Raw genomic sequence first — 23,572 nt, 5'->3', positions numbered from 1 at the left:
TCGCACAGTGAAACCAATTTCCCCCAGGATCGATAAAGTATGACTGTGACTATGAATTAGAATCAGCTGCCAAACTGCAGAATGCTCAGTAAAAATGCTTCTACTTTCTTTGCATACATCAATTGTATTCTAATATCATATTGAGACATTCTACGCAAGGTGATCCAAAGGGCAAACATAACAATGCTCTGATAGGCCTCAATAAGCCCCAACTTTTAAAAAAAATGCAATTTATTGATATCCTCCTTCAATAAGCAACTGAAAGCATATATGTATGAAGTTCAAAGCTTTTAACTAAATGAAATTTAGCTTGTTATTGTAGAAGTAGCTGATGAAGCTGGAATCTCCACAATTTCCATCAATGCAGGCGCACGCACAACAGGACTATGTGCTAAGTCCCCTGCTCTACTTGTTTTACACCTATGACTGTGTGGGCTAAGCACAGCTCCAATAACACATTCAAGTCTGCTGATGATACCACAGTTGTGGGTCAAATCAAAAGTTGGTAAGGAATCAGTATACAGAAGGGAGATTGAAAATTTGGTTGAGTGGTAACGTAACAACAACCTTTCATTAATGTCAACAAGACAAGGAACTGATAGTATACGTCAGGAGAAGTAAACCAGTGGTCCACCAGCCACTGTGCATTGGGGGGAATCAGAGGTGGAGAACGTCAACAACTTTAAGTTCCTCGGTGTTACCATTTCAGAGGAGCTGTCCTGGGTTCAACATGCAAGTGCAATTATGAAGAAGGCACGGCAGTGCCTCTACTCCCATAGGAGACTAAGACATCTACAACTCAGACTAACTTTCTATAAATGTGTAGTGGAGAGTATATTGTTTAGCTGCATCACAGCCTGGTACAGAAACACCAATGCCTTTGAACAGAAGATCCTACAAAAGGGTAGCGAATTTGGCCCAGTACAGCATGGGTAAAACCCTCCCCACCATTGAACACAACTACATGAAATGCTGTCGTAGGAAAGCAGCATTCATCATCAGAGATACTCACCACCCAGGCCATGCTCTTTTCTCGCCGCTGCCATCAGTTAGAAGGTATAAGAGCCCCAGGATTTGTACCAACAGGTTCAAGAACAGTTACTACCGCTCAACCATCAGGCTCTTAAGCAAAGGGAATACTACATTCACTTGCCCAACCACTGAGATGTTCCCATAACCAATGATCTCACTTTAAGGACTCTTTATCCCATTAGTTCATGTTCTCATTATTTATTGCTATTTATTTATATTTGCATTTGCACATTTTATTTTCTTCTGCACTCTGATTGATCCTGTTATGGTTACTATTCTATAGATCTGCTGAGTATGCCCACAGGAAAAGGAATCTTATGGTTGTGTATGGTGACCTACAGTAGAGGTACTTTGACAATAAAATTTACTTTGAATTTTGGATATCCACAATTTGTGATTGTACTTCCAATATTAAAGACTACATATTCAGAAAAATTAACCACTCTTTGTTATTAGTATTAAAATGCACATCTTGAAATTAAACAGCAACAGCAAGGACAACTTGGCTGAACAAACCAGATTCAACTTGATCAATGGGTGATTTCTAGTTGTTCTCAATGAATACTATTACACATCTTAAAACAAAATCAAGACCAATACAGGCGAACAATCAGATTGAATTTAAGTAATGGAATGCATGCCAGTGATTTCAATCAACCTTTTCTGTATGTAGATTCCTGTTGTTGATAACCAGAAAGGATAGCATTACAACAGCAGTATCACCTTATATTCATCACCTTAGCTGATGGTATGAATATCCATTTCTCCTTCAGGTGAACAAAATTCCCCCCCCACTTCTAATCCCCACTCTGACCATTTCCTTCTTCTCATCTGCCTGTTACTTCTTCCTGAGTCCCATCCTCCTTTCCCTTCTCCTATCGTCCACTCTCCTCTATCAGATTCTTTTTCTCCAGCCCTTGACCTTTCACCTATCACCTTCCAGCTAGCCTCTTTCCCCTCCCCCCACCTTATAATTCTGGCATCTTCCCCCTTCCCTCTCAGTACTGAAGAAGTGTCTCAGCCTGAAATGTCAACTGTTTACTCTTTTCCATAGATGCTGCCTAATTTGTTGAGTCCCTCCAGCATTTTGTGTGTGTTGCTTTGGATTTCCAGCATCTGCAGATTTTCTCATGTTAGCAATAACCCGAGCTCATTTGGTACTATTTCAAGAATAAAATAATAAACAAAAAGAAATCACACACCCTAAATTTCTTAATTCAACAATTCAAGATTTGAAGTGTGCAAACGTACCTCCCACTTTTGTCCTTTGCATTCACATCAGCACCCTTTTTAAGAAGACATTTTGCCATTTTTTGGTGGTTCCTAGTAGCCGCTAACAGCAGAGGAGTATATCCATTCTTTTGGAAACAAACAATCCATTAGTCATCTAATTATCACAAAATAATTTACAATTGTACAGCATACAAATATGTAACATCGTTTTCATGTTACTGGAAACAGGTCTCAATTGATAATCCCACAAAGTTGAATGTTCTTTCAAGTGGAGCCTACAGAGAAGTTTGGGGATCATCAAATTGCATCCTTGAAATTTAACAGCCCTTCAAAATTTTAACAAATCAGGTCTAATGATCTCATATTGGTCAATGAGATCACTATTCATACTTGTGTATACCAGAGAGAAAAAAAAAATCAGACAAACAGGTGCACATTCCTTTATCCCAAATTCTGAAATCCAAAAAGCTCCGAAAACCAAAGTTCTCTTTTTCCAACAGCTGACGTCACTCAGGTGTGACGTGGCAGCACTAGCAGAGGCTGCCAGACATCAGTTGTGGCTCAGCGCTTGTACTGGTTACACGTGCATTTGCTGTTCGCTGATATTTTGTGTTCACTGTTGACTTTGTGTTTAATTTCACTGTGAAAATGTCAAAAAGAGCTGCAGATACCCCTATGGGTAACAATCAGAAAAAGAGAAAGTATTTTCTCTATCAATAACGCAGAAAGTGGAGTTATTGCAGAAGCTTGATTGTGGTGTGTCTGTGAGGCATCTTACTGAAAAAAATAGTGTCAGAACTACCACTGTATATGATTTAAACAAACAGAAAGACAAGTTACTGAAGTTTTATAGTGACAGTGACAGTAATATTCTGCATTTATTCCAGTAGTCATTTACTATGTGTTTGATTCGGTTCATTTGAAGCTGTATATTTTTATGTTTTATTGAATGTTTTTCTTGGAAATAAAATTTCTTCTTGTCATTATTCCCTAAACAATACAGTATAACAATTACTTACATAGCATTTACATTGTATTAGGTATTATTAGTGATCTAGAAATGATTTAAAGTATATGGGAGGATGTGCATTGGTTTGGTGCGCCACTGGGTCCTAAACTCTACTGCACTTAGACAGGTTAAATAAGGGACTTGAGCATACGTGTTTTTTGGTATCGGGGGTGGGGGTGGGGGTCTGAAATCCAAAAAATTCTGAATTCCGAAATGCAACTGGCCCCAAGGATTTCCGATAAGGGATTGCGGACCTGTAGAAGAATAAATCAAAAACATCAATATTTTGCTGGTTCCAAAACAAGTGTCCAAAACAGTCCAAATGTGGCTTGTCAAAACATGTGAGACATTTTGTGCTTCAGCTTCTTCACTTTTCATTCCAAATACTATCCTGCTAGGAAAGCACCTCTCCTCCTAAATACTTGCTGTATCAGTTAAGTCACTTGACTGGCAGGCCACTGTTCTGGACAAATGGCCATAGACAGGAGTGCAAATCACAACATGGCACCAGTTAAATTTAAAATCAAATAATTGAATATAAAGTTATGCGAATAAGGCTACTCTCTCTGACTCAACTATAAAATTATGAGGTAGTTATAAAAAAAGAAACAAGTTCAATTTGGCCTACACGTGACTTCAAACCCAGTAATGTGATTGATTTGAACTCTCATCTCATTTTAGGGACAATTAAAGACAACAAATGCCAGCTTTGGCAGCAATGTCATTTGAATAAATAAATGTACAATTATAACTTGCAGACTTTTTGCTGCATTTTCTGATGGAGACTGATGTGAGAGTACGGAGGAACATCTGGAAAACTTCTGAAATGCCTGCTTCGCTGCCGCAGCTACTGTGTGGTAACCGGAATCTCCGGAACAGAAGGCCGCGAATCCTCGGCTCTGCTTGTTTCAGCGGCCGGGGCTAGGTCGAAGGCGCTCGGCAGAGGATGGTGCTCGGGAGGCTGTATCGGAGGGGTTGGTCGGAGGCTCGAAGTTTTCGGACGGACAGACTCAGTGTCGGCTGTGGTTGGCTGCTTCCAAGGCATCGGCAAGTTGACAGTGCCTGGAGGTTTATGGCAGGGAGTTTCTCCCTTTTGCCGCCTGCTATCAGGGACTCGGGAGTCGATCGACTCGGGGACTTTGAGACTTTCTTTTACCATGCCCATGATTTGTTCTTCATCAAATTATGGTATTGCTTTGCACTGCTTTAACTATACGTTATAATTATGTGGTTCTGTCAGTGTTAGTCTTTGGTTTGTCCTGTTTTCTATGATACCACTCTGGAGAAACACTGTATCATTTCTTAATGCATGTACGCATTTCTAGATGAACACTCAGTGTTCTCATGACCTAAACCACCACAGAAAATGCTACTGTATATTAAGTTGCTCTTCTCCATTATAAATAAAGATTCTGTTCTTCTGATTCAAACATAGAACCCCACACTTTGAACCATTTGCATAATCCCTCCATATCCTTTTAGCGAATATTTGTATTTTCTTCAGAGTTGGCTTTCTCATCGAGTCTTCCACTATCAGACAGGTTGGATTCATTATTATCTGAATGTCCACCATTCCGTTGTATCCTGTTCACATACTTTTACACAATGGGCAAATTAACTTGGATAGTAGCTTAACAGCATCTAACGATGGTGTCAAAGTAAGAAAGAAGTAGGTCAATCCTGGAATTACTGCTTTAGCAGAACGAAATCATAATCAAGGAACAGAATCTAAAATCCAGATCTTTAGCTTGCAGAAGGAGCAAGAGGAAAGCTCTAGTCGCTATAATATCATTAAAGCTGTTACAAAATAAAAGGAAACTATGAGGTTACTGAATTTGAATAGGGAGAATAAAAGAATTGAAACTGAGCATGCAACTCTCTGAAAGTAATTTAGAAAGATAAATCATTGCTTAGTGAAACTTCCCTGATTTGCCATTTACCATTTAAAGCAGGATTGGTATTAAAAAATTTATTCATTAATTTAATGTAGCAACTTATAACCAAAATAAATTGGGACTTAAAGCACAACAAATGGTAACTGCAAAATTAATGTTAATGGAAATCGATTATTGTTGCTCTTTTTTTTTTTAAAATTCATCATCCATTTCAAATGTGACTGTCATTTAGTGAAGTGATAACTGATAATCAATATAATACATCATGATCAAAAACATTCCAGGTAAAATCTAATCTCCTGTAGTAACAGCCCACTTAACTTGTTCCTAAATGTTACAACAAGATATATATAACCATTTTAAATTTACTTTGATTTGAATCTCAATACAATAAGTAGTTTGGGTTCTTTCGGGACAAAGTACATGCATATTTACATTGGTAGACATTCTAATCTGCTATAAAACATGCTCCACAAGTATGACTCAGAAAAGAGTGTTAATTTTGCACTTTTCAAAACTGTAAAAACTTAACTACTATGAAGAATTAATGCAAGTACCTTATCTCGGGCATCTATGTGTGCCCCATACTCCAGCAAATGCGTTGCCAAAGTGATGTTGGGGATCAGGACAGCAAGATGCAGAGCAGTATATCCATTAATGTCCACCAGATTAGGATCAGCTTCATGGCTTAGTAAGATAACTACACAACGCTCCTGTTCACACTGCACTGCCTGTGGACAAGGTAACAAGAGGTTTATATATACATTTTCCACAGACCGTTATGTTTGAAATGCAAATTTCATTGTGGTTAACTGCTAGCAAGTCTGGATTACAGATACACTTGCTTTGCTATCATTCTACTACCCAACAGATACACAGAATGAGACCAGGAATCCATATTAGACTCAGATACTGGAAGCTCCACAACACTATTGTTGCAGCTTATTGGGGTAGTGTCTTCAGCCCAAACACCCTCACTTGCTTCTTGTTTTTCAAATTGCTTTAAATAGCTATAATCAATAGATTTTAAATAACCAAGTGCAGGTGTCCCCCGCTTTTTGAACGTTTGCTTTACGAAACCTCACTGTTACGAAAGACCTACATTAGTACTCTGTTTTCGCTTTCAGAAGGGGTTTTTACTGTTACGAAAAAAAAATTCAGCGCACGATAAAAAAATCAGTGCGCGATACAAGGCAGCGTGCCCCGAGCAGCCGCTCTCCCCCGGATTGGGAACTGCTTTGCTTTCACACGTGCCTGTGAGCAGCCGTTTGCAAGATGAGTTCTATGGTATCAGAAAAGCTTGAAAGAGCTCGTAAGGGTGTTACACTTACGGTAAAACAAGACATAATTAAGCATTTTGATCGTGGTGAACGAAGTAAGGGCAACGTGAGTTTAGCTTGTGGAATCTGACGAACATGATGTTGAAGAGGTTTTGGCACCCCATCACCAAGAACTGACAGATGAAGAGCTGACACAATTGAAAGAAAGAAGGATAACAATGGAAACCGAATGAGTAATGATAAAGTACGACTTTAATTTTGAAAGAGTACATCGGTTTAGGGGATATTTGCAGGATGGTTGGAGTCCTTATTAAAGAACTGTGTGATAGAAAAATGCGCGAGGCTCAGCAGTCAAGCAAGCCTTCCACATCAGCCAGAGCAGACGATGAACCTCGACCTTCGACATCGAGGCGGGCAGACATAGAAGGAGATGAGCTGCCTGCTCTAATGGAAACAGGCAATGAGATGACACCCCAGTGTCCCACCACCCCAACCCCCAGGCCACGGACAGATACTGATTCGCGGAGAATGCAAAGGTAGCTGGGAGGCACACAGCACATCTTTAAGAAAAAAGCCGAAATAAACATGCTAATTAATTAGGTGTCACCGACATGTAATAGTCGGCTCAGATCAGAGACAACGCAATCGGAGATGGCACTAATCTGGGCCGACAATTACGGGCGGCACCTAATTAATTAGAATGTTTGTTTCGGCTTTTCTCTTAAAGATGTGCTGTGTACCTCCCGGCTACCGCCGGACCCCTGCATTCTTCGCGGCAATGTATCGCTCAGCGGCGGCCCGGAGGGTGGGGGCCACTGCACCACCCAAACTCTGACAAGTCTAACACACCGTCGTGTGCTCGCACGCTGTCTTCCCGATTCCCGTGATACTACACTGTACATACATTATTTCTACTTTATATCGGCTGTGTATTTTTACGTGTTGTTTGGTATGATTTGGCAGCTTCATAGCTTAAAGGTTACTGGGGAGAGTGCTTGAGCCGTGTTTTTGCCGACGGCGCTTGCGTGAGATTTTCTGCTGACGGCGCTTGCGTGAGATTTTCTGCCGACGGTGCTTGCGTGAGATTTTCGCTTCGGCGAACAGTTCAGTAATGATTGTGGAAAAGTATTTTTACTTTATATAGGCTGTGTATTTATCATATCATTCCTGCTTTTACTATATGTTACTGTTATTATAGGTTTCATGTGTTATTTGGCATGATTTGGTAGGTTATTTTTGGGTCTGCAAACACTCAGAAAATTTTCCCATATAAATAAATGGTAATTGCTTCTTCACTTTACGACATTTCGGCTTACGAACCGTTTCATAGGAACGCTCTACCTTCGGATGCAGGGGAAACCTGTACTGTATAATAATAACATATAACTTTGAAATGAAAAATACATCAGAAAAAGCAAGAAATATTCAAATCTCAAATCAGACAGCCCCTATGAAGTGAGAAACACAGTTAATATTTCATGTCATAATAACAGCAGCTGTTGGAAATACTCAGTAGATTAGTCAGGATCTGTAGAAAGGAAAACAGAGTTAATGAAGTGGGCTGAAAGTCTTTCATCCAAGCCTTGAAACAAAAAACAAGTTAGCTTTACGTTTCCAAGACAGTGAAGGAGAGAAGAGCCAGTGTTGCAATGGAGAAAAGTAGTCTTGAGGACTGATCCATCCAGCTGACTAATAGGGGCTATTACAAACAAAACAAAAGCCCCAGGAGTACTTTAAAAGTAAAAATACAAAGAAGCATGAAAAGGTGTGAAATGTGGGGCTGTTGGTCATGTCAAGCAAGTCAGGCTTCATTGATGGAGAGAGAAAAAGTAAACTGCTATCAGAGCTGAATAATTTACAGTAGAAATTCAGACAATGAAAGTGAGTTACCTGAAATGGCTGATTTCAGTATTAAGCCCAAAGCTGCATTATGCTCATAAAATGAGGTGCTGTCCCTCAAGTGTCAGAGTAGGAGTCGGACAGAGAATTAAAGTAGTCCCAGTCATTTCTTGGACGTCGGCACAAGTGCTCTGCAAAGTGCTCACCGTCAGTGCCTGGCTTTTCCAATAAGGAGGAAACCACAATGTGAACAAAAGAACGCACTATGCCAAACCGAAAGTGCAAGGCAACAGCTGCTTCATTTCAAAGGATTCCTTGTGTTCCAGGACAGCAGAAAGGATTAGGGGAAAAAGTACAGTAGAGGTACAAGGGACTACAGAAATTGGAACAGGGAGCAACAAACAATCTGCTAGGAGAACTCAGCAGATCAAACAACATAGAATATGTAAGAGGAAAGGAATTATTGACATTATCAGAAAGAAAACCCTGTATCAAAATTGAGCATAGATATAGCATTTCATGCAGTCATATTGGAAAATGCTGCACAAAAGGGGAGCAGTTGCTGGGGACGTAAGTGTGGGCCAGGAAGTCATGGTGGGTATAGTCTCTTCAAAATGTTGAAAGAGGAGGAGAGGGGAGAACATCTTTTGAGGTAGGATCACAATGAAGCTAGTAGAAATTACTAAGAATGATTTGTTGAATGTGGAGGCTGCTGCAGTGGAAGGCAAGAAACTGTGAAACTCTTCATCTGAGTCCTGATGAAGGGTCTCGGCCCGAAATGTCAACTGTTTACTCTTTTCCATAGATGCTGCCTGGGCTGCTGTGATCCTCCAGCATTTTGTATGTGTTGCATCTACAGATTTTCTTGTGTTAGTGAAACTCTTTGTTCTGTCCAGGAGAGGGGATAAAAATAGATGTGTGGGAAATAGATGAGATGGAGTCAAGCAATCTCCGAGCTATGTTGAGAATGTTTTAGGTAGGAAGACATCTCGGGGACATTTCTGTGGGACTACCACTGGAGTGAATAGAACAGAGTCACAGGAACTGAGCGAATGGTACAGAGGCTGTGGGTGGAAGTACATTCAAGATCACCATGGGAACCTGCAGGCTTGTAGTGAATACTTGTCACTAATCTTTCCTTTGAGATGGAGAAATTTTTATATCAAACTGGATACAGGATTCCCCTGCCACCCGAAGGTAGAGCGTTCCTATGAAATGGTTCGTAAGCCGGAATGTCGTAAAGTGAAGAAGCAATTACCATTTATTTACATGGGAAAATTTTGTGAGCATTCGCAGACCCAAAAATAACCTACCAAATCATGCCAAATAACACATAAAACCTAAAATAACAGTAACATATAGTAAAAGCAGGAATAATATGATAAATACACAGCTTATATAAAGTAGAAATACTTTTCCACAATCATTGCCTGAACTGTTCTCCGTAGCGAAAATCTCACGCAAGCGCCATTGGCAAAAACACGGCGCAAGCGCTCTCTCCAGTAACCTTTAAGCTATGAAGCTGCCAAATCATACCAAATAACACGTAAAAATACATAGCCGATATAAAGTAGAAATAATGTATGTACAGTGTAGTATCACTTACCGGAATTGGGAAAGCACGGAGCACACTGATGGTGGTGTGTTAGATTGCCGGTTGCATCACCTCTGATCTGGGCCAACAATTACATCCTGGGCGGTACCTAATTAATTAGCATGCTTATTTCGGCTTTTTTCTTAAAGATGTGCTGTGTGTCCCCCGGCTACCACTGCATTCTCCGCGAATCGGTATCTGTCCGCGGCCTGGGAGTTGGGGTGGTGGGACACTGGGGTGTCATCTCGTCATCTGTTTCCATTAGAGCAGGCAGCTCATCTTCTCCTATGACTGCCCGCTTCGATGTCGAACGTCGAGGTTCGTCGTCTGCTGTGGCTGATGTGGAAGGCTGAACCTCGAGCATTTTTCTATCATTCAGTTCTTTGTAAGGACTCAAACCATTCTGCAAATATCGTCTAAACTGATGCACCCTTTCAAAATTAAAGTCGTACTTTATCATTACTCATTCGGTTTCGATTGTTATCCTTTCCTCTTCCAATTGCATCAGCTCTTCATCTATCAGTTCTTGATCATGGGATGTGAAAACCTCTTCAACATCATCTTCGTCAGCTTCCACAAGCCAAACTCACTTAGTCCTTACTTCATTCACCACGATCAAAAAGCTTAATTATGCCTAGTTTTATGCTAAGTGTAACACCCTTACGAGCTCTTTCAGGCTTTTCTGATACCTTAGAACTCATCTTGCTAACAGCTGCTCACAGGCACGTGTTAAAGCAATGCCGGCGAGAATGCAGTTTCGAATCCGGGTGAAAGCGGCTGCTCGGGGCGCACGCTGCTTTTGATCGCGTGCTGCTTTTTTCGTAACAGTGAAAACACCTTCTGTTAGCGAAAACAGGGTACTAATGTAGGTCCTTCGCAACAGTGAGGTTTCGTAAAGCGAACGTTTGAAAAGCAGGGGACACCTGTATAGGTACTAAATTAAATATGTGCACTTTGGTCCAACTGTTATGACCATAATCAATTGTGATTAATATTAAATTAAAACAGGCGGAGAATTAGGAAAGACCTCGTGATGGAGTACAGATATGAGGAAAAAGTGAGAAAGCACTGGAATATGAAATAATTCATATGGGAGAGAGAAAACAAAAGGGACAAGAAAACTGAAGGATATTTGAAAAAGTAGGGGAAATGGATTATTGACTAAATCAAGTCACTACACTCTAGGGAGGATGAAGGTTTCAGGAAAGGTGCAAAAGGAAATTAAACGAATAGACTGGCCCCATCAAAATCAAGATCTCTTACCTTCATCAAAGGAGAGCGGTTTTCGTTGTCACAAATGTTCAGGTTTGATTTATTTTCAACAAGCAAAGCAACTACATCAGCATGTCCATTTGCACATGCAAGGTGCAGTGGTGCTCTAGAAAGAAAATTAATAAGTAAATGTGCTAGTTATCATGTAAAAACTCACACTATTATAGCTGATAAAGGCACAGTAGCATTTGCAATGTAAAATCTAACAAGAAAAAATCCAAATAACTGTCCTGGATGTCAATAAATTATTAGAGACCTCCATCATCAATACATAAATACCATCATGCATTTACAATGTAAACAGCATTATAAAAAGTGGTTTCAAGAGATTACAGTGAAGTGCTGTACTGAGATAATAAAAGATAGAGGGGAGTTTTGGAGCACCTTGAATCGTTGATCATATCAACTGACTGGGGAAAGAAACTTTAAAGATGACATTAAGTTTTTCTTTCAATAGCCCTATAGTGCTTTCCAGAAAGGAGTATTTGGAAAAGGCAGTTTGCTGGGTGGGTAGTGACTGCAATGATTTTTCCTGCCTTCTTCTTTGTCCTGGACACACACAAGTCCTGCAGTGATGGCAAACCGCAACCAATAATCTTTTTCTGCTGTCTTGACAGATTGCTGTCAGATATAGCACCAAAATAGACAGCAATGGCTGATGTGAGGATACTCTTTACGATGGCAGTGTAGAATTGCAACAGTATGTTCTGAGAAAGATGGAATTTTACCAACTGTACATTCTCTGCTGAGCCTTTTTTTTAATGAATAGGATAAGATTCTCCCACATGCAATCCTGCGAAATAACGAAGTCCAGGAATCTGAATGTTGAAAGGATGCTCACTGTAGAGTTATTAATGATGAATGGTGGAGAGGAGACATTTCTTCTCAGTTTGTATGGATCTCCACTGTTTTAAATGCATTCAGCTTCAAGTTCAGGACACTAGTCTGTTTACTTCCTGATGGTATTTGATTTGTCACTAAGTCTGGATAAAATTTAATTATTTAAAAGAAGAGAGGACCAGAAGGTTGTTCATGTGGTATCAACAGAGAGACTAGGTCAAGTCAACTACAGGTCTGTTAGCCTGATAGCAGATAGGACAAATAAGTGGAAAAAGTCCAAGTGACTGTATGAATCAGTACTTAGTGACTTACGGATTAATAAAAGGCAATCATCATAGAGTTGGTTCCTTAAAGTTGTTATAACTCGGGGGTGGGGGGAATGGCAGTGGGATAAGCTCCCATTACCTGTGCCTCAAAACAGTTTCTACTAAGAGGCAAAAGGCGGATTACTGGTGCCTTAGCACCAGTCGCTTTGGGCAGATGAGACTTGCCAGCTCTTCCAGAAGAAAAACTCTGATCTCAAACCTTTGTTGCCTTATGGCTATACCCACTTATGGGGAAGGCTTCAAGAGTAAGCCTTGAGGAAAAGATCGGAGCTGGAGTCCCTAAGGCAGTCCCACCTTGAGTTCAACACAGATGCGCAACTCCTGTGATGCTGCCAAACTGTACCAGTCTCTGCCATTCCTTTCAATTCATCAGATGTGCAGAGAAGGGGAAGCCTGCTGCATGGGGAACAGCTTGCTCTCGATATCGTACTGCTCTCACTTACGTATCACATGGACAGCTGGGACAGAACATCCATGGTTGATAACAGATAGGGTCATCATAGGCTTATTAATAAAAGGTTACAAATGAACATCCTGAGGAATTAAAAAGGATTGTCAACAAACAGTTGATGCGGTGCAATGGATTTTAGCAAACTGCACACAACAGATTCATCAAGGAAGTAAACCCCTACACGATCAAAGGGGAAGAGAGAAATTGGATTAAAAATGAGTCATTAGTAGAAAGCAAATGATAACAGTCATTTGGAATTTTAAAAATATGTTTGCAGTAAGGTTTTATAGAGCTCAGTAAAAGGTCGCTGCTTTCTGCAGTATTAATAAATTATATGGAATTAAAAATAAGAGCCACAAGTAAGTGATATCAAAACTAGCACCGTGGTTGCTGGACAGGAAGGAAATTCTAGACCCAAGCAAACAGCAATGGAGTGGATTAAGTGGGAACAATAGTGGTATCTGTAACTCAATCTGAAATAGGATCTAACAGAATTGAGAAGGGCAGAAGAATGTTGATATGGATGTCCACAAACCTCCAACACAGGGGTTCCCAACCTGGCATCCAGAGAAGCTTTGGTTAATGGTAAGGGTCCATGGCATTAAAAAAAGGGCTGAGAACCTCTGCTCTAATGGCAGACAGACAAATAAATAACATGGCATATTAGACACGTGCCTCCATCAGCTTAGACACAGAATAGAGGGGCAAGTGTTCCTGCTAAAATATTAACAGACATTAATCATACCATAGCCAGTGTGTTGTGTATAGTTACGATCAACAATACAGAAAGGATGTGATAGCATTATAAAGGATAAAAAGGGATTCCCGAAGATGCTAAGTATAATCTGCTGGAGGAACTTAGAAGGTCAGGCAGCTTCTGTGGGAGGAAGGGAATTGCCCATGTTCCTGATGCAGGGTTTTGACCTGAAATGGTGACAAATCTTTTATCACACAGATGCTGCATGACCCACTGAGTTCTTCTTGCAAACTGTCTGTTGCTCTTGATTCCAGCATTTGCAATCTTTTGTGTCTCCATTTTAGAGAAGAAGCTCTTCCTGTGCCTGCTGGTGCGGAAGCAGAGGCTCCTATGGCACCTACCAGATGGGAAGAGAGTAAAAAGTCCATGGTTAGGGTGAGATGCATCCTTGGTAATGCTTTTCGTCCTGCCCTCGCAGCGTTTATGGTAGATGTTCTCAGTGGTGGATAATTGGGTGCCGATAATCCACTGGGCAGTTTTCACCACACGCTGGAGTGCTTTGCGGTCCAATACGGGACAGTTGCCATACCACACTGAGATGCAGTTGGTGAGTACGCTCTCAATGGTACAGCGGTAAAAGTCCGTCAGTATCCTGGGACAGAGGTGAGCTTTCTTGATGCTCCGCAGGAAATAAAGGCGCTGTTGCACCTTTTTGATCAGGATGGAGGAGTTCAGGGACCAAGTGAGATCCTCGGAAATGTGGACACCAAGGAATTTGAAGCTTGATACACGCTCCACTACAGCTCCGTTCATGTAGGTGGGGACGTGAGTATGGCTCCTAGCATGCTTGACGTCTACAATGATCTCCTTGGTCTTCTGGGAGTTAAGGGCCAGGTTGTTATCGGCACACCACTTGGCCAGGTGCTGGACATCGTCCTTGTAGGCCGTCTCATCATCCCTTCTGATCAGGCCAACCACCATGGTGTCATATGTGAACTTGATTATGGAGTTATAACCATGTACAGGAATGCAGTCATAGGTGAAAAGGGAGTACAGAAGAGGGCTCAGCACACAGCCTTGAGGCACACCAGTGTTCAGGGTGAGAGTGGAGGAGCAGAGGGTGTCTAACTTAACTTATTGGGGTCTATTAGTCAGGAAGTCCAAGGTCCAATTGCAGAGGGATGAGCTGATACCAAGCTGGTGAAGTTTGGCGATCAGCTTGGAGGGGATCATAGTATTGAATGCTGAACTAAAGTCAACGAACAGCATTCTGACGTTAAGAGTTGGGGTTGTCCAGCTGGGTCAGGGCAGACTGAAGTGCCGTGGAGATGGCGTCCTCTGTTCACCTGTTGGTGCGATAGGCAAATTGATGGGGGTCCAGGGTAGTGGGCAGACAGGATTTCAGATGTGACAGAACCAGTCTCTCAAAGCACTTTACAATGATGGGGGTGAGAGCAACTTGGAGTCTGGAAGCCTGTGACTAGTGGAGTACCACAGGGATTGGTGCTAACGATGTTCTACTGTTTAAGAAAGGCTCTAAAAATAAGCCAGGAATTTTTAGACCAGTGAGCCTGACATCAGTAGTGGGAAAGTTATTGGAAGATATTCTAAAGGACAGGATATATAAGTATTGGATAGACATGGACTGATTAGGATAGTCAACATGGCTTCATGTATGGTAGTTCACGTCTAACAAATCTTAGAGTTTTTTGAGGAAGTTAGCAATAAAGTTGATGAAGGCAAGACAGTGGACGTTGCAAGGCTTTTGACAAGGTCCCACAGGGAAGATGGCTTAAGAGTTGCTTGGCATTCAAGATGAGATTGTAAATTGTATTAGACATTGGTTTTGTGGGAGACTGGAAGCCTCAGACTAGTGGAGTACCACAGGGATTGGTGCTGGGTGAATCATTGTTTGTCATCTCCATCAATGATAAGGATGATATGCGGTTAGTTGGATAGCAACTTTGCAGATGATACTAAGATTGAGGGTATCGTGCACAGTGAGGAAGGCTACCAGAGCTTGCAGCAGAACCTGCACCAGCTAGGAAAATGGCAGATGGAATTTTTGCAGGCAAGTCCGAGGTGTTGCATTTCGGTAGGACCAACCAGGGTAGGTCTTACACAGTGAACTGTAGGGCACTGAGGAGTGTTGTAGAACAAAGTGATCTGGGAATTCAGGTCCATAATTTATTGCAAGTGGGGTCACAGGTAGATAGGGTTGTTAAAAAACAAGGCTTTTGGCATATTGGCATTCTTTACTCAAAGTATTGAGTACAGGATATGGAATGTTATGTAAAAGTTATACATTATGTTGGTGAGGCCTAATTTGGAGTATTGTGTGCAGTTCTGCTCACCTACCTACAGGAAAATGCAAATAAATGCAGGCTTTTTCCACTGAGGTTGTGTGGGACTACAACTAGAGGTCGTGGGTTATCAGTGAAATATGAAAAGTTTAAGGGGAACAGAAGGCTAAACTTCTTCACTCAGAGTGCCACAAGAGTGGCCAGTGTAAGTGGTGGATACGAGCTTGATTTCAATGTTTAAAAGAAGTTTGGATAGGTACATGGATGGTAGGGGCATGGAAGGATATAGTCCCAGCACAGGTTGACGGGAGTAGGCAGTTCAAATGGTTTGGCACAGACACAATGAGCTGAAGGGCTTGTTTCTGCGCTGTACTTGTCTGTGGCTCTATGACTCTGCAATAATTGACCAGGAATACACACTTGGGCTGAGAGACTGCGCGACAAAGCAGTGGACAAAACTTAACAGACAAAAATGAAGTTACATTTTTTTGCAGAAATAATAAAAAGAAAATAGACTAAATGGCCAGACTTGCTCAAAGGCTAGTTTAAAAACATATGTAATTAAGGATTCATAAATAGCAGCACTGAATATTAGGGCAGATAAACTAAGCTTAATCTACGCAACACACATCAAAGTTGCTGGTGAACACAGCAGGCCAGGCAGCATCTCTAGGAAGAGGTACAGTCGATGTTTCAGGCCGAGCCCCTTCGTCAGGACTAACTGAAGGAAGAGTTAATAAGAGATTTGAAAGTGGGAGGGGGAGGGGGAGATCCATAATGATAGAAGACAGGAGGGGGAGGAATGGAGCCAAGAGCTGGACAGGTGATTGGCAAAGGGGATATGAGAGGATCATGGGCCATGAGGCCCGGGGAGAAAGACAAGTGGGGGGGGGGGAACCCAGAGGATGGGCAAGGGGTAAAGTCAGAGGGACAGAGGGAGAAAAAGGAGAGTGAGAAAAAGAATGTGTGTATAAAAATAAATAATGGATGGGGTACGAGGGGGAGGCGGGGCATTAGCAGAAGTTAGAGAAGTCAATGTTCATGCCATCAGGTTGGAGGCTACCCAGACGGAATATAAGGTGTTGTTCCTCCAACCTGAGTGTGGCTTCATCTTTACAGTAGAGGAGACCGTGGATAGACATGTCAAAATGGGAATAGGATGTGAAATTAAAATGTGTGGCCACTGGGAGATTCTGCTTTCTCTGGCGGACAGAGCGTAGGTGTTCAGCAAAGCGGTCTCCCAGTCTGCGTCGGGTCTCGCCAATATATAGAAGGCCACATTGGGAGCACCGGACGCAGTATATCACCCCAGTCGACTCACAGGTGAAGTGTTGCCTCACCTGGAAGGACTGTCTGCGGCCCTGAATAGTGGTAAGGGAGGAAGTGTAAGGGCATGTGTTGCACTTGTTCCACTTACAAGGATAAGTGCCAGGAGGGAGATCAGTGGGGAGGAATGGGGGGACGAATGGACAAGGGAGTGGCGTAGGGAGCGATCCCTGCGGGAAGCAGAGCGGGGGGGGGGGGGGGAGGGAAAGATGTGCTTAGTGGTTGGATACAGTATATCACCCCAGCCAACTCACAGGTGAAGTGTGCAGTATATCACCCCAGCCGACTATTTATTTTTATACACACATTCTTTCTCTCACTCTCCTTTTTCTCCCTCTGACTATACTCCTTACCCATCATCTGGGTTCCCCCCTCCCCTTGTCTTTCTCCTCGGGCCTCCTGTCCCATAATCCTCTCGTATCCCCTTGCCAATCACCTGTCCAGCTCTTGGTTCCATCCCTCTCCCTCCTGTCTTCTCCTATCATTTTGGATCTCCCCCTCCCCCTCCCACTTTCAAATCACTTACTAACTCTTCCTTCAGTTAGTCCTGAAGAAGGATCTCGGCCTGAAACGTCGACTGTACCTCTTCCTAGAGATGCTGCCTGGCCTGTTGCGTTCACCAGCAACTTTGATGTGTGTTGCTTGAATTTCCAGCATTTGCAGAATTCCTGTTCTTTAAGCTTAATCTACAGTGCCTTGAAAAGTTATTCAGCCCCACAACTATTTTCACATTTAACTGTCTCATTTTCTAAATTTAAAATATATGGAATTAGGATTTTTTAAGTTAATCTACATTCTCCATGTCAAATCAAAAGGAAAAAAACCAGCATCTGTCAACACCTTATTAAAAATTAAAATCCAAAATCGTGAGGCTGAAAAAGTATTCATTCCTTTTGTAATTACTATGCTAACTTTTATCAGGTGCAATGCCATATATTATATCTTACAACTCCCCTAATTTGTTGATCAAGAAAATTGGAGGATCACCTATTTTCAATGAATTTATTAGAATAAATGCCTTCCCTCTGTAAGGTCCAACTGGCATCGTTGGTTTTCAACATACCAAACCAAACCAACATGAAGATAAAACAGCATTCAAATCAGGGAAATGATAATAGAGAGACACAAATCTGGGATAATCTGAAAGTCACTGAACATACCTCAGAGTTCAAAGCAGTCCATTGTGAAAATGTGGGAAAAATACAAAATCACAGCCACACTGCCTAGGTTAGGCTGCACCTCTAAAGTTAGTAGCTGAAGAATGGCACTTGTAAGAGAGGGTACCGTGATGCGAACTGTGACTGAGTGAGTAACAGAAGTCAGTGGCTGCAACTGGAGATGAAATTCATGGTTTCACAATCTCTAAGGCCTTGAACAAAAAGGATATTATTGGAAGAGTGGCAAGGAAGAAGCCCTAGCTAAAAAAAGAACACATCTCGCCCATAAAGGCTTTGTAAAGCATCACTGAGAAAATGCTGTAAAAATGTGGAAGAAAGTCATGAGATAGAATGTGGAACGTCTTGGCTTCAACACTAAACTGTACGTGTGGTGTAAATCTCATACTGCGCATCATCCAGGTAACACCTCCCTACTGTAAAGTATGGTGGAGGTAGCATCATGCTATGGGGATGTATTTCAGCAGCAGACACTGGAAATCTGGTCAGGACTGACGGGAAGATGAATACTGCTAACTACGGAGGTCCTCAATATTTGAGGGTGGAGCTCAGGATGATGGCACCGAACTGCAACTCCTCTGCTTGCATCTTTGGAAACAGCTCTATTTCTATCTTTAATATCTCTTTTTTTCCTTTTCAGGGTTTTTTTGAAGACCCTAACCTGGAGTTACACGCTGACTTTGGTTCTTTGCAGGAATGAGACCCACTCCCAGGGCCTCATGACCGGCCATTTTTCGATATGCCAAGGACGCAGCCTAAAAGACTAGCGCGCCTTCAGGATGCCGGATTTTCATGGCTCGGGAGGCGAGCAGGTTTGAGGTCAGTGAATCAGTAGTCTTTAGAGTACTGCAGGTCTGTGTCTTTACTGAAGCTTTGCTGCACACTTGAGTGCTTGGTGGAGGGTGCAGATGGGGGAGGGAGGGTTGCCGCTTTGCTGCTGTTTATTCGTGTGGGGGGAGCTGGGTGGTTCTAACATTTAACTGTCATTCATTCCTTGGGGCACTCCTCTGTTTTCATGGATGTTTGTGAAGAAAAAGAATTTCAGGATGTATATTGTATACATTTCTCTGACATTAAATTGAACCTATTGAATAAAACCCTGCTAGCCTCTGCCAGAAGGCTCAAATTGAGGAAGAAGTGCATTTTTCAGAAGGACTGCCAGAGCAACCATAGAGTGGCTTCAAATGAAGAAATCTGATGTGCTTTGAGTGGCCCAGTCAGAGTGCTGACCTCAACCCAATCGATCATCTCTGCCCAGCCCCACTCCCCATCAAAACTTGAGCAATTTAGCAAAGAAGAATGAGAAAATCTTCTCCATCACAGTGTGCAAAGCTAATAGAGACTTATCCAAAAATACTACTAGCTGCAATAGCTGTGAGAAGTGGTTCGACTAAGTACTGAGCAAAGTGGGATGAATAATTTTGAAATGCTGACATTTCAGTTTTTAAATTTTTACTTTTTCATGCTTTACAATTTTTCCTTTTTTGTGGCCCTACTGTGAAAAAAAAAACATGTGCTTCACAAATAAAAATCCTCAGTTAAATTGATCAAAGTTGTAATACTCATTTATGTGAACATATGATTGGGGGCTGATTACGTTTTCAAGGTATGGTACGTAAGGCAGGAGCTAGGCTGCTACTGAAGTCAAACATCCAGTTTTAATTGGTGATCTAGCAAAGGTCCAAAAGAACGCGGAGGTGTTAGCAGGGGGATTTTTTAGCCATAAAGGTAAACTGGAAAAGCAAAGAGTTGACAAATTTTGATGGAAACGTATGAGATCATGGCTGGTTTAGACAAAGAGTGGGAAGTTGCTCCCTAGCAGATGTTTCAGAACCAAATGGTGCAGATTTAAAATTGTGGGCAGTGGATATAAGGAGATAACGTATAAACATAGACATAACCTGGAGATTACGGTCAGGACACAGAATCAAGCAGGAATTTCAAAAAAACGTAATGATATGCACCTGAGAGAAAATATTTTTAAAGATGCTTAAAAAACATGGAAATGGGATGAAAGGGTTATTCACCAAAGTCTCGACAGGCTGCTTTTCATGCTCAAAATTCTCTGAATATAGGGCTTCAAATCAACACCTCATTTATGAACAGGTAATGCTTGAGATTTTTCTTAAAGTATTTAACGTGGGGATTTCAAGAGGCAATAATATCCCAACAAAACTACAGCGCACATAGCAAGTTTACTGAATCATAACTCCCCGAATTAAAGATAATATAATCTATCCCTTGTTCTCAGTCATCCAAAGAAAGTTTTAAAAAAAATCAAGTTCACAATATTCAAAAATGTCAAACTAACGATAAAGCAGAACTCAGAGCAATTCACCCACACAGTGCTGGTGCAACTCAGCAGATCACGTAACATCAGCTAATCAGGACACAGCATTTTTTGCGTGCTCTAAGTTTCCAGCATCTGCGGAATCTCTTGTGTTTATACTCTGAGCAATCTGTGGGCCGTTAGCTTCAAACTCCGGCTTAGGAACACTGTAGTAGATGTGACGTTGAAGTCCAACAAAAGAAACAGTATACTAAACAATAAACATCACAATAATAGATTAAAGCCGCGCTTCTTTACCTATTTTGTTTATCCAGTTGATTAACATCCTTTTTCTTAATGAGCTGCCGAAGTCTGTTCAAATCCCCAGCAGAAGCAGCTTTGTGTAGTTTTCCCAAATCTTTCTCTTTCAATTCATAACCTACACGTATTTCACTTGAAGTGTCACAAGTTTTGAAAGACGGTTTTTCCTTCCTCTTTGCAATTTGTAGTATTCTCTTCATTTTACACGACTAATGCGAGACAAGTCCTTGCCAAAAGCGGGTGCAAAATTCAGCTGCGTTTTCCGGCTCGATGGAGTAAAACGTTATTTCCTACTGCGAAAATCTTGGATGAGCTAAAATCCAAGAAAGCAAATATGCAGGAATAGCAAAACTCCAAAACTAGCAAAACGTCCAAAATTAACAAAAAAAAATCCAGGGACAGAATCCGGCTACCAGGATGATGCTGATAATTCAATCCGGGGGATCAGATTGTACGATTTATCCCTCTGTTTCTACAGGTGCAATCACCGATGTTCCACGATATTTATCGCCGTGACAGATTCCTCCACTACCTCTCAGTACTTTAATCTCCACAGTAAACAGCAGTTCTCGGCTCCGATTGATTGGGGCTGCGGCCTAAATGAGTGACAAGCAATCGTCAGTGAGTGTACATTTCAACGAGGGGTGCCTCTCTAGCACAGAAAGGGGCTGCTCCGGGCCCCCTGCAGACAGTGCGGACAATCTCCCCTCTCCCTTTCCCACCCCACATCAGACTGCCACTCGCCTGCGCCATTCCCCAACTTCGCGAAGATTCCCCCCAACCACCACTGATTCAATTCCCATCGCTCGTCGCCCGGCGGCACCCGCCCGTGACGTCGTGCCCGGGGCGGGCCCGAGAGACGGGCCATCCAATCACGAAGCGGAGGAGGGAGAGGCGGGTCGGTTTCCAGTCGGAGGTCTGTTGGTGAGTGTTGCCCGGAGAGGGGCTGGCTTCTGCTGTCATAGGTTAATACAGCGCAGTGGAACAATAGCGATCTGTTTCTTAGTTTAAAAAACATCTGAGCAACGCACAAAATACTGCAGGAATGCAGCGGGTTAGCTAACATCTATGGAGGTAAACGCACAGTCGACGTTAGAGGTCGAGAACCTTTGTCTGGATCGGGATGACACGCTGAGTTCCTCCAGCGACTGTGGTGGGTGTTGCTCCAGATTTCATGATCCACAGAATGGACTGCCTAGCCCCTCTTTTCCCCTTTTCTCATATAGTGTAGTGGGTTTTTTTTCCGCATCTGCAGATTTTCTCATGTTTGCATTTTTTTCTTCTCTTTTAAAAAATTTAAACTTTTTTTCTCTCTATGAATTGATAAGAGGAGAATTAGCTGTCTCCTTTTTATCATATACTATATATTAGCTTAATACTACGTATGATTTTGATAATGTCTATTTCACTTTCAGTTTGTGTTATATATTTAAGATAATTCTCTTGTTTGTATATATGCTCTTTTAAAAACAATAAAAAGATGAGTCAGAGCAAGAAGGTCGGGGTGGGGAGGAAGAAGTACAATGTTGTAGGTGATAGGTGAAATCAGGAGAGGGGGAGGGGTGAAGCAAAAAGCTGGGAAATTGATTGGTCAAAGAGAGCTAGAGAAAGGGGAATCTGATAAGAGAGAACAGAATGCCATGGACGAAAAGGAAGCGGGAAGAGCACCAGAGGGAGGAGATAAGGAGATGGGGAATTGGTGAAGAGAGTGGGGGGTGATTACTGGAAGTTTGAGAAATCGAAGTTCATGCCATCAGGTTGGAAGCTACTCAGACGGAATATAAGGTGTTGCTCCTCCGACCGGAGTGTGGCCTCATTGTGACGATGGATGGACATGTTGGAATGGGAAATGGATGTAGAATTGAAATGGACTGCCACTGGGAAATCCCGCTGTTTTTGGCGAACGGAGTGTAGGTGCTTGTCAAAGTGGTCTTCCAATCTATGTCGGATCTCATAGATGTACAGGAGGCCACACGGGGAGCATCGAATACAGTAGATAACCCCAACTGACTCACAGGCGAAATTTCACATCACCTGGAAGGTCTGTTTGGGGCCCTGAATGGTAGTGAGGGAGGAGGTGTAGGGGCAGGTATTATATCTGATTAGCCTGCAACCTGATGGCAAGAACGTAATTTTCTCAAACTTCTAGTATTTGCCCCCACATTCATCATTACCCCATTCCTGTTTCTCTCTCTCGCCTTATCTCCTTACCTGCCCAACACCTCCCTCTGGTACTCATCCCCCTTCCCTTTCTTCCATGGTCTTCTACCCTCTCCTATCAGATTCTCCCCTATCTAGCCTTTTTATCTCTTTCACCAATCAATTTCCCAGCTCTTTGCTTCACCCCTCCCGTTCTCCTGATTTCACCTATCACCTACCACCTTGTACTTCTTCCTCCTATCCCCCCCACCTTCTTGCTCTGACTTCTCATTTTTTTCCAGTGCTGATTAGAGGTCTTGGCTCAAAACATTGACTGTTTACTCTTTTCCTTCTGAGTTCGTCCAGCATTTTGTGTGTACTGCTCATCTAGTCCTTTTACAGTATGGGAATCCTGGTCAATATGTGGAATGTTAAAATCACCTTCTATAACAACATTATATTTCTCGCATCTGTCTGCAATCTCTCTACAAATTTGTTTCTCTAATTCTCTCAGACTGTTGAGTGATCTGTAAGATAACCCCTTAATGTGGTCATACCTTTCTTATTACTC

General features: G+C 42.0%; 1 protein-coding gene across 1 annotated transcript in view; it reads right to left on the bottom strand.

Moving 5' to 3' along the window:
- LOC140203277 (ankyrin repeat domain-containing protein 26-like) overlaps positions 1–21,594 on the bottom strand; it is a 127,517-nt gene extending 105,923 nt beyond the window's left edge. The window contains exons 1-4 of the mRNA XM_072269292.1: positions 20,860–21,594; positions 11,146–11,260; positions 5,727–5,900; positions 2,284–2,390 (exon numbers count right to left, since the gene is read on the bottom strand). Of these exons, the coding sequence (XP_072125393.1) occupies positions 2,284–2,390; positions 5,727–5,900; positions 11,146–11,260; positions 20,860–21,062 (599 nt within the window). The 5' untranslated portion in view covers positions 21,063–21,594. The remainder of the gene's footprint in view (positions 1–2,283; positions 2,391–5,726; positions 5,901–11,145; positions 11,261–20,859) is intronic.
- Positions 21,595–23,572: the final 1,978 nt, after the last annotated feature.

Source organism: Mobula birostris, chromosome 9 (assembly GCF_030028105.1).
Source record: "Mobula birostris isolate sMobBir1 chromosome 9, sMobBir1.hap1, whole genome shotgun sequence".
NCBI classification, from domain to species: domain Eukaryota; kingdom Metazoa; phylum Chordata; class Chondrichthyes; order Myliobatiformes; family Myliobatidae; genus Mobula; species Mobula birostris.
Note: the sequence above shows the minus strand (reverse complement) of the source record. Positions and strands in the feature narration are given on the sequence as shown.